General features: G+C 36.3%; 1 protein-coding gene across 2 annotated transcripts in view; it reads left to right on the forward strand.

Annotated features, from left to right (window-relative positions):
* The window catches only part of ibtk (inhibitor of Bruton agammaglobulinemia tyrosine kinase), a 46114-nt gene extending 37722 nt beyond the window's left edge, over positions 1-8392 (forward strand). For both annotated transcript variants that reach the window (XM_058745873.1, XM_058745874.1), the window contains 7 exons: positions 600-739; positions 1794-1909; positions 1986-2081; positions 2156-2311; positions 3506-3700; positions 7125-7251; positions 7585-8392. In XM_058745873.1, the coding sequence (XP_058601856.1) occupies positions 600-739; positions 1794-1909; positions 1986-2081; positions 2156-2311; positions 3506-3700; positions 7125-7251; positions 7585-7710 (956 nt within the window). In that variant the 3' untranslated portion in view covers positions 7711-8392. The remainder of the gene's footprint in view (positions 1-599; positions 740-1793; positions 1910-1985; positions 2082-2155; positions 2312-3505; positions 3701-7124; positions 7252-7584) is intronic.
* The last annotated feature ends 4309 nt before the right edge of the window (positions 8393-12701 follow it).

Genomic DNA, 12701 nt, shown 5'->3' on the forward strand with positions numbered 1-12701 from the left:
ACTAAACTAAAACCTAATAATTAATAAAAGTAAAAAAATTAAGTAGACATATATAAGAAAACAGAAATAAAAATGACAAAAACAACAAAATTGCTTAAACTTTAAATAAAAGTAAAATAAAAAATAGTTCAAAATATGAATAACTATAATAGTATATCACTTATACTAAATTAACACTGGTTTATGTATTTCATATAATTATTTGTAATTAAATGTTTATTTCTTTTTTTAATTAAAAACTACTACTGCAAAAATGTAATTATTCTTACTACTGTTTTAATAAATAATATACAGTTATTTAACTTTTGTAAACACAAAAACAATAAAAAAAAATAAAATAAATAAAAAAAAATCATAATTGCAGCAGAACATGCCAGAGTAGTATTATAGATTTCACGAGGAGCTTTCGAATATTGTGTTGGAAAATAAAAAAGTTTAGAAGCACTGATCAAAATGAGCTCTGTACCACAGCACACTGAAAATCATGTGATGATCATGAAGCAGAAATGAATTATTAGGTCATTTCTATTATTTGAGCAGTTTTACTTCAGCCATTTGTAGTTTGGGCTGGATTTGGCTGACCTGGCTGTGTTCCTCAGGTTTGGGTCATTCAGTGAAGGCCAGTTCAGTGGAGTCTCTGCAGGAGCTCATCACGTCTGACTCTGAGGGCAGTTATATGGGAGCGGGCAGCCCTCGAGACCTGCAGTCCCCTGTCTTCCACGACAGGCCTGATGCACAGGTGAAGCCACAACACCTGCATAACATCAACTCACAAACCACACAGACACACATTTCATTCTGTGAGGGAAATAACAACACATTATTTAAAATGCTATTTTCAGTTTCACTTGCTATGGAAAGCAACAGCTACAGTATGGTAATATTTAAATTCAAGTTCATTTATTTATAAAGCACATTTAAAAACAGCCACAAGACTGACCAAAGTGCTGTACGTAAAAATCAAACCATAAACACATAAAACAGAAATAATAAAACATATGAATTTAAAGACCAAATGCAAAATTATTTCCAAAAATGAAAATTTTTTCAGTGTAACTTTAAGTTTTTTGTTATTTTAATGCAATATATATTAGACTGTACTCCTATTTAATTATATATTGTTTAACAATAACATTAGTAAAATGTGAAGATATACTAATAAAACTATTGTTTATATTTACTATCATTCAAATGTCTTCTTTGGAATCATTACTCCAGTCTTCAGTGTCACGTGATCTTCAGAAATCATTCTAATATGCTGATTTGCTGCTCAACAAACATTTCTGTTTAAAAGCTGCTTCAAATTTTTGTGGAAACTGATGTTTATAGTGTTTTGTGTGTGTGTGTGTGTGTGTACAGTAGAAATTGTAAAAGAACAGCCTTTGCAATAGAATATTTTGTAACAATGTAAATGTCTTTACTGTCACTTTTGGTCAATTTAATGCATCCTTGCGCAATTAAGCTATTTATTTTTTAATAAGAATATTTAAAATTCTTTAAAATTAATAAACACATTTTAATTATATACTTCAATGTTGTAGTGCAAAAAGCTGTGCTTTGTGGATTCATGTAGTTAGCCTGCTTGAGTTTTCACGCTGCTCTTTTACATACAGTAAAATCAAATGATGAAACATGCTGTTGAATATTTAAATGTACTGAAATTTAAGTCATTTTTCTCTGATATTTTTCCCTCCCACCAGAGATCTCATACCCCATTAAGTATATTAAGTAAAAGATGACAGAATTTTCACTGTTGCATGAGCTCTTCATTTAAGAATATTTGGTGTTTGCAGGATGAGAGACGAGGGCTGATAGGACTGAAGACTCCTCCTGGCACCCCTGTTTTGAAGAATGGCCCCGTGCCGACTCAGTCGTCCACCCCTGAGCCCATCCCTACAGTGAAGGCCAGGTGATTGAAATGCTCTGTAACAGCAAACAGTGGGTATTCTTGATTGATATCGCTGTAATTCTGAATGTGTGTTCAGTCTCTCTAGACCAGCGCCTGTCCTGGACCTCAGGGCCATCATGGAGATGGAGGCCAACTCTCTGAACAGGGGTGCTACACCCAAGAGTCCCAGCTCGTAAGTCTTCTGTCATGGTAGATCACCTAGTTTACTGTGCTCTGTTTTTAACTCCATTCTCTGCTTAACCCCAGATGCAGCAGCAGCAGCACTAAGGTCTCGGTCATCCCCAGTAAGATGTCTCAGAAGCAGAGGAAGATGATGGCTCTGGCCTCCAGAGACGGCAGCACAGAGAGCGTGTCTGCTAAATCCCCGCCGGCTCTTACTCCCGTTAAACCTGTGAAGACCTGGTGAGAGCCTTATTGCATTCTGTCTCTCAAATGAAGTGGGTATAATGTAGGGTGACCATATGTGCTCTTTTCCCAGGACATTTTTGACCATAAATCATCCGGCCGGCATCTTTAAATTGACCTCAGTTTTGGAGATTTGGCTTCATTTTCTTATTGACATGCTCTCTACAATCCCCATAGCAGTGTTATTTTACTGTCACTGAAATAGTATAATAGTTTTATTAATATTTTTATTTTTAATTTCATAAATTTGTTATATTTTCATTTTAGTTGTTTATTTATTGGTATGTAATTTTTTATTTTTTATTTTTTTTCCCAAGTTTAATTTCATATTTTAGTACATAAAGGTAAATTAAATGAAAATGAGAAATAACTAGCTGAAATAAAGCAAGTTTAAGTTTTTCTTTGTATTCCGGTAAAGTTTATTTTAATGATTTATAGATAATATAGATAGTTTTAGTTAACTATAATCACGTTAGACAGAAATTAGTTCACAAGCTAAATTAACTAAATAAAATACAATATGGCTCATTAACATTTAGCTAATGCATTTGGTATCATAAACTAACAATGAACAATACTTATTTGATACATTTTTAAATGTTGGTTAATGTTTATTTCTTCATATACTAATCAGTCTTAATTTAATATTTAGATACTACTAGTTTTAATTAATAGTTTGAATAGTTCATTTTCATCTTAGTTAAAGTTAGTAATTTTGTTTTTGTCTTTTTTTTTTTTTAACATGTCTATATAGTTTTTTATTTCAGTTAGTTATTGCAGTACATTAGGTTTAACTTTCTTGATAACTAGCTGAAATAGTAAAAATTTTTAAATATTTTGTTTCAGTTAACATTTATTTTATTTCAAGTAATAAACAAGTTTTAAAATTTAACATTTGAACATTTATCAAGAGGTAAATATAGTATATTTATACCTGCAGTAATGACTCCTAATGCATTGAATAGCACATTAACTGTTACTATTTTTAAGTTTTTAACCATTAAAAAGTAAAAGACCATCAACAAATCAAATAAAAGATGGAAACATAGATGCATAAATAAACACTATAGTCCCTTTATATAAGGGGAGTTAGTTAAAGTGTGATTTTGGCAGAGCCATTAACTTTGGCTCATTTGGACACAGTAAATGGCTAATGATGTTTTCGTCTAAACCTTGTCGTTGTGTCGTCAGGTCGACAGCAGTTCAGTCCCCGCCCTCGTCCTGTTCCTTCCGGGATCTTCTAGTAGAGGAGGAGCGGCGTGGGAAACCCTCTCCAGTGTCCCCAGTGACAGCCAAGAGTCCAGCGGCTGCCCCGGGGCCGCCGATATGTGCCAAAAGAGTGACCTTTAAATGTGCCGAGAGCAGCGACCCGGAGAAACCAGCAGGGTGAGGATCAGCTCATTCAGTGCACAATATCCGTTCACTAAACGCCTGATGCACATCACGCGATAATCCGGAAACACTTTGGTCCCACTTTATATTAAGTGACCTTAACTACTATGTACTTGCATCAAAAAATAAGTGCAATGTCCTTGTTGTGTTCCTATCGTATTGCAAAACACTTTTGCTGCTATTGAGGTGGGATACGGGCGGGTTAGGGACAGGTTTGGTGGTATGGGTGGGTTTAAGGGTGGGTTAAGGTGTAAGGGATGGGTCAACAGTGTAGTTATAAATGTAATTACAGAAACTAATAACAGATGTAATTACATGCTGGTATTATTATTATTTTTTTAATATAAGTACAATGTAAAAACATGTATGTAAGCAGTAAGTGCATTGTATCAAATGATTAATTTGAATGTAAGTACATAGTAGTTAAGGCCAAGTAATATAAAGTGGGACCACACTTTCAAATCTGATCTAAATCTGATTGGCTGGATGTACATGATCCCGCTTATTACATGGCTACTCGTCACATAATTAGACACAAAAATTGTGTTTACTATTGACCAATTTTCCTATTTAATATTGTAACAATACAATCTATAAGAGATGCTACAACAGTGTACAGTATGAGAAAAACTGTGTGTTTTTTTTAAACTTTAAATTGTGAAAGCATTCTAGCAGACCCCAAAAATAAAATGATGAACTTTATATTGCATTTCCGGGGTTGGTTTCTCTGTAAAGGATTCAGGCAAAATCCCTTTGAAAGCGTCTGATGTAGACGCTCACTAGGTTTTGTGTCAGAGCTCTTGTGTGAGAGCAGGTGCTGTTCTGGTTGTCATTCATCTGTATGCTCCATCAGGTGGCGCTGTAATGCTTCTGTATAACATATAGCCTGTTACAGTACATCTGCCGACAGACACGCTGCTGTGTTTAGGCTGATGCTTGGAAGAATGATACGTGTTCCTTTGTTTTCTTTACTTTTTCTCAAAGAAATGGAATGTGCTTAGAACTGCAGCAAGTGAAATGACCCCGAACTTGCTCTGTTTTTAACGGTCTGTTATTTCTTCAACTAGACAGATAAGAAGATCAATTTTATTTGTTGTATTTTATTGAAAAATATGGCATTCCATACTTTCCCCAGTGATCTATTTTAAAAAGTGTGGAACTGGATAGCTTTGAAAACTTAAAAATGTCTGTGTATAATTGTTTAGAATATAAAAAATTGTTTACAAAGCTGTTTAGATTTTTTTTAAAATATTATAATAAATATATAAATATAATTCTAAATGTACATTACCATTCAAAAGTTTGAGTTTGGCAAGTTTTTTAATTTAATTTAATTTTTTATGTTTTTGAAAAACGATCCTTCAGCTCACCAAGGCTGTATTTATTTGCTAAAAAAAAAATAGAGCAAGATCTGTAATATTGTGAAATATTAATAGAAAATAGTAATATATAGTAAACTGTAATTTATTTCTGTGATGCGCAGCTGTATTTTCAGCATCATTACTCCAGTCTTCAGTGTCACATGATCTTCAGAAATCATTCTAATATGCTGATTTGCTGCTCAAGAAACATTTCTGATTATTATCAATGTTGAAAACAGTTGTGCTGCACAATATTGAAACTTTATTTTTCAGGATTCTTTGATGAATAGAAGTTCCAAAGAACAGCATTTATATGAAATAGAAATCTTTTGTGGCATTATAAAGGTCTTTTACTGTCACTTTTGATGAATTTAATGTGTCCTCACTAAATGATAGTATTGAATACGTACAAAAAAATCTATTTTTTTATGCAAATAAGATGATGCACTTCTTTATTACTAGTTTCTGTCCTTTATTCAGATCCATCGGTAGATCGTCTCGCATGTTGTTCTGGAGTCTTGCAGCATGATGGCCGTGCAAACCAAAGTGACCATTTTTTGGCTTTTGTTGCGTCGCAGTCGTGGCTGATTTGTACACCGTGTTTATTACGCAAACCAGTGTTGTCTGAAGTTCAGATGATTCAGACGGTTGTGTTGTTATTTAAGAGTGGACCGTGATGCTCTGCTCTCCAGGATGTCTAGCGGCAGGTTCTTCAGGACGTTTCTCTCTCCAGCATGTGTCGCGCTGATGTGACCTGAGGCTGCAGATGTGTGACTGTGGCCAGGCGTCTCTCTGTCACATCAGCTGCCCGCTGGGCTCGTGTTTGTGACTCCAGCGCTCAAGCACAGGGCTGAATATTTATCAGCAGCGCTCCACTGCCCGGCTGTGATCGTAATCTCTATTGATAAGGGCAAACTTTATGTCACAAACACACTCATCCCTGGGGCTCGACGTCACCTGTGTTTATGAGCACACGCTGTGAAGGCAGTAGCCGGTCGGACAGGCTTTAGAAACTCACTGTGTATCATTGTTCTCAGGTGAAAAGAGTTTTGTTTTTTAGTTTTTAGTTTTTTGTTGTTGTTGTGTGTTGTGTATTATTTAAAGTGTTTAATTTGTGCTCATTCATGGAATCATTTCTGGACCACCTGCATTCTTCCAACAATGTAAACAGAACAATGTAGTAAAATATACAAGTACACTGTCCATTCTTTCAACCTAAAAATAACTGTTCATTAGCAGTATCATTAAAGGAATAGTTCACCCGAAAATGAAAATTTGCTGAAAATGTGCTCACCCTCAGGCCATCCAACATGTAGATGAGTTTTTCATCAGATTTGTATACATGTAGCATTGCATCAGTGTCTCAGCAATGGATGCTCTGCAGTGAATGGGTGCCGTCAGAATGAGAGTTAACATCTGGAGAAGACAAAAGCTGAAACAAATCCAGCATTGCATTGTTTTTAACTGCAAACCTTTTCTTCAGGCTAAAATACAAATCCATAATAACGCTTCCTTCAGTGAAAAAGTGCATCTCCTGTTGCCACATTTGTTTAGAGCTGTTTTGGACTGTTTTTGCTTGATCTGTGCAGATTTTGCTCCTAATTCAGACGAGATTACTTTTTCATTGCAGAAAGCAATATTATGGATGCAGAATGTAACCGTTTATAGTTAAAACGCCTCAAAGATGGATTTGTTTCTTACAAACATGGAGCTTTTGTCTTCTCCAGATGTTAACTGATGGACTGGAGTGGTGTGGATTATTGTGATGTTTTTATCAGCTGTTTGGACTCTCATTCTGACGGCACCCATTGCTGAGCAAGTGATGCTACATTTCTCCAAATCTGATGAAGAAACAAACTCATCTACATTTTGGATGGCCTGAGGACATGTTCAGCCAATTGTTATTTTTGGGTGAACAATTCCTTTAAGGAGAAGTTGAACAGAAAGCAGCTTAAACTCACATCCCTACTGCTTAAATGGAGATTTGAAGCAGCTTCCTTTTCTCTTCAGAAGTTGCATTAGTAAGTACCGTACTGTTTGTGTTTTTTCCCCATCAGCCCTTGGGTGCTGAGGGCGGTTGGCAGCCCTCCGTCCACCTCTACATTTGCCTCCATTGTGGAGGAGGAGAGACAACAGGAAGCCGCATTGATCCGCAGCCGCGAGAAACCGCTAGCACTCATACAGGTAACATTCTTCAATCTTGTGTGCATTTGTCATAGTGACATAGACATACTTTTATTCACCGAAGTAAAGTCTAGTGTCAGCAGTTCACAGCCAAGACGGTAACTTTAACCTGGCTATAACATTGGACATGTCAGGTTGTCAAATGGTATGACATTTATTATTCAAAAACCATGTTGTTTGAATCAAACGTGTTCTGCTTTCAAACATTTCTACTTGGGAAAATGCATTACCATTTAAAACATTAAAAGATTAAATTTTTTTTCTTTTACATTTTCCTTTTCCTGATGTTTGTCATTTGACCCATATATTCCGTTCATGTCATCTTTATCATAGATTGAAGAACGAGCCATCCAGGACCTGTTACTCCATTACAAGGCCACTAATAACCCAGAGGAGCTGATATTGGTGGAGAGATCCCCTCAAGGTCCAATCGCCATCCCAACCTGGAACAAACACTGATGCTGACGTGAGGTTGCTGTGACACTCATGACTACCCACTCACGTTCCAGGCAGTATTAAGGTGCATCGCAAGCCGTGTTCTGTTTTCATCACCTTATTCTGCAGCAAGCACATTTGCTTTCTTTGACTGCTTACTTTTACATTCTATATTAATTTTGCTGTTTTCCTGCAAGAAGAGACTGGAATATAAAGTGTAATCTGTTGTTCTCAGCCCGAAGAGTTGCCACGTGTGCCAAAATGTTTATTTTTATTTTTATTATTATTATTATATGATTCAGTGCTACAGTGATCTGCATCTCACAGCTAGTGTGTGTGTGTTTTATGAAGAGCAAACTAACACATTGTAAGCAGAAGAAGAAAATCCAATCAGCCGTGAAAAGCAATAAAGACTTTATTAGGTTGCTCACAAGGGCTGTTTGAAAGAACTGGTGTAAAAGAAAATCAAGTGCACAATGGAAGGAGCTGAGATTTACAAATATGCATTTTATATTTTGCTTCCTCATGCAGTTAACATCAATAACATTATCATTTGGTGTTCAGTATAATGATAGTTTATGTTTGTCACTAGCAGAATATGATTGGTACTACAGATTAAAAAAAATGAATACCTCAGTCATCTTTGCTTAATGTTAAGAGAAGATATTTGCAGTGGCATGCAATAAAGAGATGATTACAAGCATCAGCGGTTGTTGTTTTGTGTGTCTTTACAGGCATCTCTTAAAGTTTACCCTCTTACCCAGACAGACCCCCATATTAATCTGCCAGGAGAGAAAGTATTCTAACATATAAATATTACAAATTCGCCTTTAATCACTTGCCATTCCAGCTTAACTTCAACACTATGACTCTGTCAAGGCTGAGACCATATAATATTCAAATAGTCAAGTTTGCCAAACCCCAAACCTCAAAATTGCTATGAACTGTATTAGTCTGATTCGTTCACTTTTTCTTCATCCTGTTGTATTTATGCTCTTTTACCAATTATTCCTTTTCTGCCCTAAATAGTCATAAAGATCTCAAGTTTGGTGGAATGGTTCCAGATCCCTACCACTACTCAGGCACACTGCTACATACATCTGTCAGACACTAGGTGGTGCTATACTAAGTACATTTTTGTTGTTCATAATTCATGGACCAAAGGCGCCCTCTGGACCCTTTAGTCAAGTCCACAGAAGTCCATACATTCATTTTTATCCCTGGAATATTTATTTATTTAACAAGGTCCAATTATAGCAATTAAAGGGATAGTTCACCTTCAGTTGGTCCCCATTGACATTGATGTGTTTTTTTCCATACTATGGAGACTGAAGGTGAACTGTCCTCTTAAGAATTGCTGCATACAACCTGTTAATAAAAGAACATAAAATGTAAAATAAAACAAGAAATAAATTAATAAATAAAAAGGAAAGGTAAATTAAACAAAAATGTGCACTGTTAATTACAACACTATAGAGGAAAATAAGGTACTGACAAATATCCAGTATACATCTACATGCATGTATATGTACTGTATGTATACTAAAAATAGATATAGTCAAATAAATAGGGGTGTGTACATTTACTCCACAGTTGTCATGTCAAGGGTACACACTGAAATCTTCACCAATCCCAAGCGAGTTTAATTGTTTGTTCCATATTTTATTAAAAAGCTTGATTTTGCCCATGAGAGAGAATCTCTCTTAGACAAGATTTTTTTTCCCTAAAGATCCTTTATCATCCCTGGGACATTTTATTTCATTTTGAATTTTCTCCTCCTAAGTCATTGGTTCGATTCTCATAAAATTGGTCATGCGTCATCCCAAGATCTTTGACAAAATGTTGAGAATTTAGATTTTTTTAAAGGAATGTGAAGACATAAGCAAATTAAACGATCCGGCATGACCCATTTTGACTGTTTGACTCAGTATCTGCTCAATACAATGCCCTAACTTTATGAAACTTGAAACACATGAAGAACAGCTCGATTTGAGGACGCACACCAATTTGCGGCCAAATCTGCCAATAGGGGGCACTACAACTAAAAGCATCATTTTGGGTAATTAGGAAATTTTTTTCCCCAGACATCTCAATGGCAAAAAAAGTGTTCCAGCTTACATGAGTTCACCCTTCATTCTTCTGTCTGTCTTATCAGCTTACCTACTAATTGACTGTAATTAATGTGAATGTTTAAATAGTTCTGTTATGTATTAAGATGTGGGATTTTGTCCAGACAGGGGACACAAAAGTGAGTTGAGGCATAACAGTCTCATCATACCGCTGCGTGTTTTAGCGGAGCCGTTGACTCAGTGTTTTTTACAGTCGTCGGGGTCAGAGCAGAACGTGTCTCTAGTGACGTGAATTGAGTGATGTCAGCTCTCTTTCATTTGTCAAATTTGCCCTCATGCAGTCATCTCAAGCCTGTCCTAATGAATTGGATGTTTGGTGTGATTTGATTAAGCAGACATCCTTTCCTTTCGAACAAACCTCTCTCTTTGCATACGTTACAGTCATCAGAGTATGAAAAACAGTGCATCAAATGACCCCTCCAGAAATAAGTGCATGATGTTTAAGGGTTCTAATGTGCAGTAATTACTGCGACCGTCCAGTTCAAGCATCTGCTAGACACGCAGTGAGGTGAATGATAATCACTTACTTGACTGAATTAGTCAGAGAGAAGAGATGATGCCCTGCCAGGTTACCAGATATAGAAGACACTTTTCAACCCTGTTGTTGAGTTGCTAATTTAATTAAATTCTTTGTCATCATTAAATCAGTTCAACAGATTGTCATATATATGCCATTATGTGGGGAATACAAACGTGACATGTTTAAGACAAGCTGCATTTCATGCTGTTTGCTGTATGTTACATAAATCTATCATGTCTCATATTTTTCACAACTATTCACTCCTAAAGCATCTATCCATTCATTTTCCAAACCGCTTGTTCTGTGTAAGGAAACACCCTGAGTAATGCAGCTCATTAGCCCGCTGGATGAAGTAAATCACTTACTCTGTGTAATTGTTTTAAAGGAGGAAGCATTTGATATGATGCTCCATGAAAGGAAATACATCTGAAAACCACGTCATCATCAACAAAAATGCAGTTTGGTCTGTGTACTTTTATGAAAACATTACAGTCTTGGACAAGCAAATGGAAAACAAATATTTAGATCTCCTAATGTTCTTAGTGTTGAATTGATTTATCAAATGTTCGTATTTGTTTGCTCTGAGATTTTATCATGCTGAAATGCATTCCTAAATTCCTCATGGAAAGTTATAGTCAGCTTTCTGTATGGAGAAACCATCCAGCTATCCTGAAAATGTGCCCGGGATTCATTTGTACAGACTCAAACCCTGCCCAGCCCTCATGATTATGCCAATATGCAACTGAAAACAACAGTATTCATGGATAAAGTAACCAAATAAATTTCTAATTTAATATGTGATGTTTGGGTGGGGTGGGGGGGGAATGTGCTCACCCTAAGGCCATCCAAGATGTAGATGAGTTTGTTTCTTCCTCACATTTGGAGAAATATAGCATTCCGTTGCTTGCTCAGCAATGGATGCTCTGCAGTGAATGGGTGCCGTCAAAATGAGTCCAAACAGCTGATAAAAACATCACAATAATCCAGTCCATCAGTTAACATCTTGAGAAGACAAAAGCTGTGTGTTTGTAAGAAACACATTCATCATTAACATGCTTTAACTTCAAACTGTTGCTTCCTTGTCAAAATCCGAGTCCACAATCCATAATGATAACGCATCGTCCAGTGAAGATCTTGTCTGAATCATGAGAGAAATCTGCACAGATCAAGCACCGTTTCTAAACAAATATGTGGCTGGATTTTGATGTGAGAGACAACAGGAGATGGACGTTTTCACAGGAAGAAGTGTTATTATAGATTATGGACTCTGAATTCTGCCAAAAGCAATCGTTTAAAATTAAAACAAGTTACAAACACAGCTTTTTGTCTTCTCAAGACGTTAACTGATGGACTGGAGTGGTGTGGATTATTGTGATGTTTTTATCAGCTGTTTGGACTCTCATTCTGACGGCACCCATTCACTGCAGAGCATCCATTGCTGAGACAGCGATGCTACATATCTCCAAATTTGTTCTCATAAAGAAACTTTGATGGCTTGAGGCTGCACATTTTCAGCAAATTTTCAGTTTGTGTGCACTATTCCTTTAATGTTTTTAATATTTTTATTGTTGTATTATTTATCAATGAGCATAAATAAAACAATAAATATGATTCTGCACATCAGTTATTGGACTTTTAAAAATAATAATAAAAATATAATTGAATGATCTTGTTTGCAATAAAACAATAGTTGTTGATTCGTGGTCTGTATCCCTATTGTTTATACATTTGCAATTCTATTGATTTTATATGCATTATATAAGCATCATTTATTTCACCTTATTAAGTTTAGGTCAACAGTCGCACGTCACTTTTCATCTCTGACACATTGTCCAAGGGAAAAGTGACGAAGAGACTTTGCAGTTGATGTTTCTTGTGTGGTTGTTAACCCAGATGCCCGGCTGCTCTGATCTCATTTGGCTGTCGTGTAGCCAGCAGCGTGGATTACCAGACTCTTGTTAGTCAACTGCACTGAATAATTAAGGCTACGAGTGGAGAGTATTCTGAGCGTGCCCAGAACGTGCCTTACCCTTTCAGTGACATCACTGATCTCCCACGCGTTTGACCTCATGGGGGTTCCTCCGTGCACGTGCCGCTCGACGCCAGATCAGATTCATTATGAAGGCAGGACAGAGTGTAGTGAAAAAGAGACTTCTGAGAAACCGGCATGTGTTGCTGGGCGAGGACTGATGATGCCGCGCTGGGAAACACTGCTCTTTACAAAACGTAGAATAGGATTAGATGAGCTCCACTCCGTTCTGACCTGAAAGGCCTTCCAGGCAGAAAGTTTTCTCCAGGACATACTGCTGCTGTTATATGGACACTTTATTTTTATTAGATTTTATTCATTAAGATATTTTCAAATA

Source organism: Onychostoma macrolepis, chromosome 16, assembly GCF_012432095.1.
Source record: "Onychostoma macrolepis isolate SWU-2019 chromosome 16, ASM1243209v1, whole genome shotgun sequence".
NCBI classification, from domain to species: Eukaryota; Metazoa; Chordata; class Actinopteri; order Cypriniformes; family Cyprinidae; genus Onychostoma; species Onychostoma macrolepis.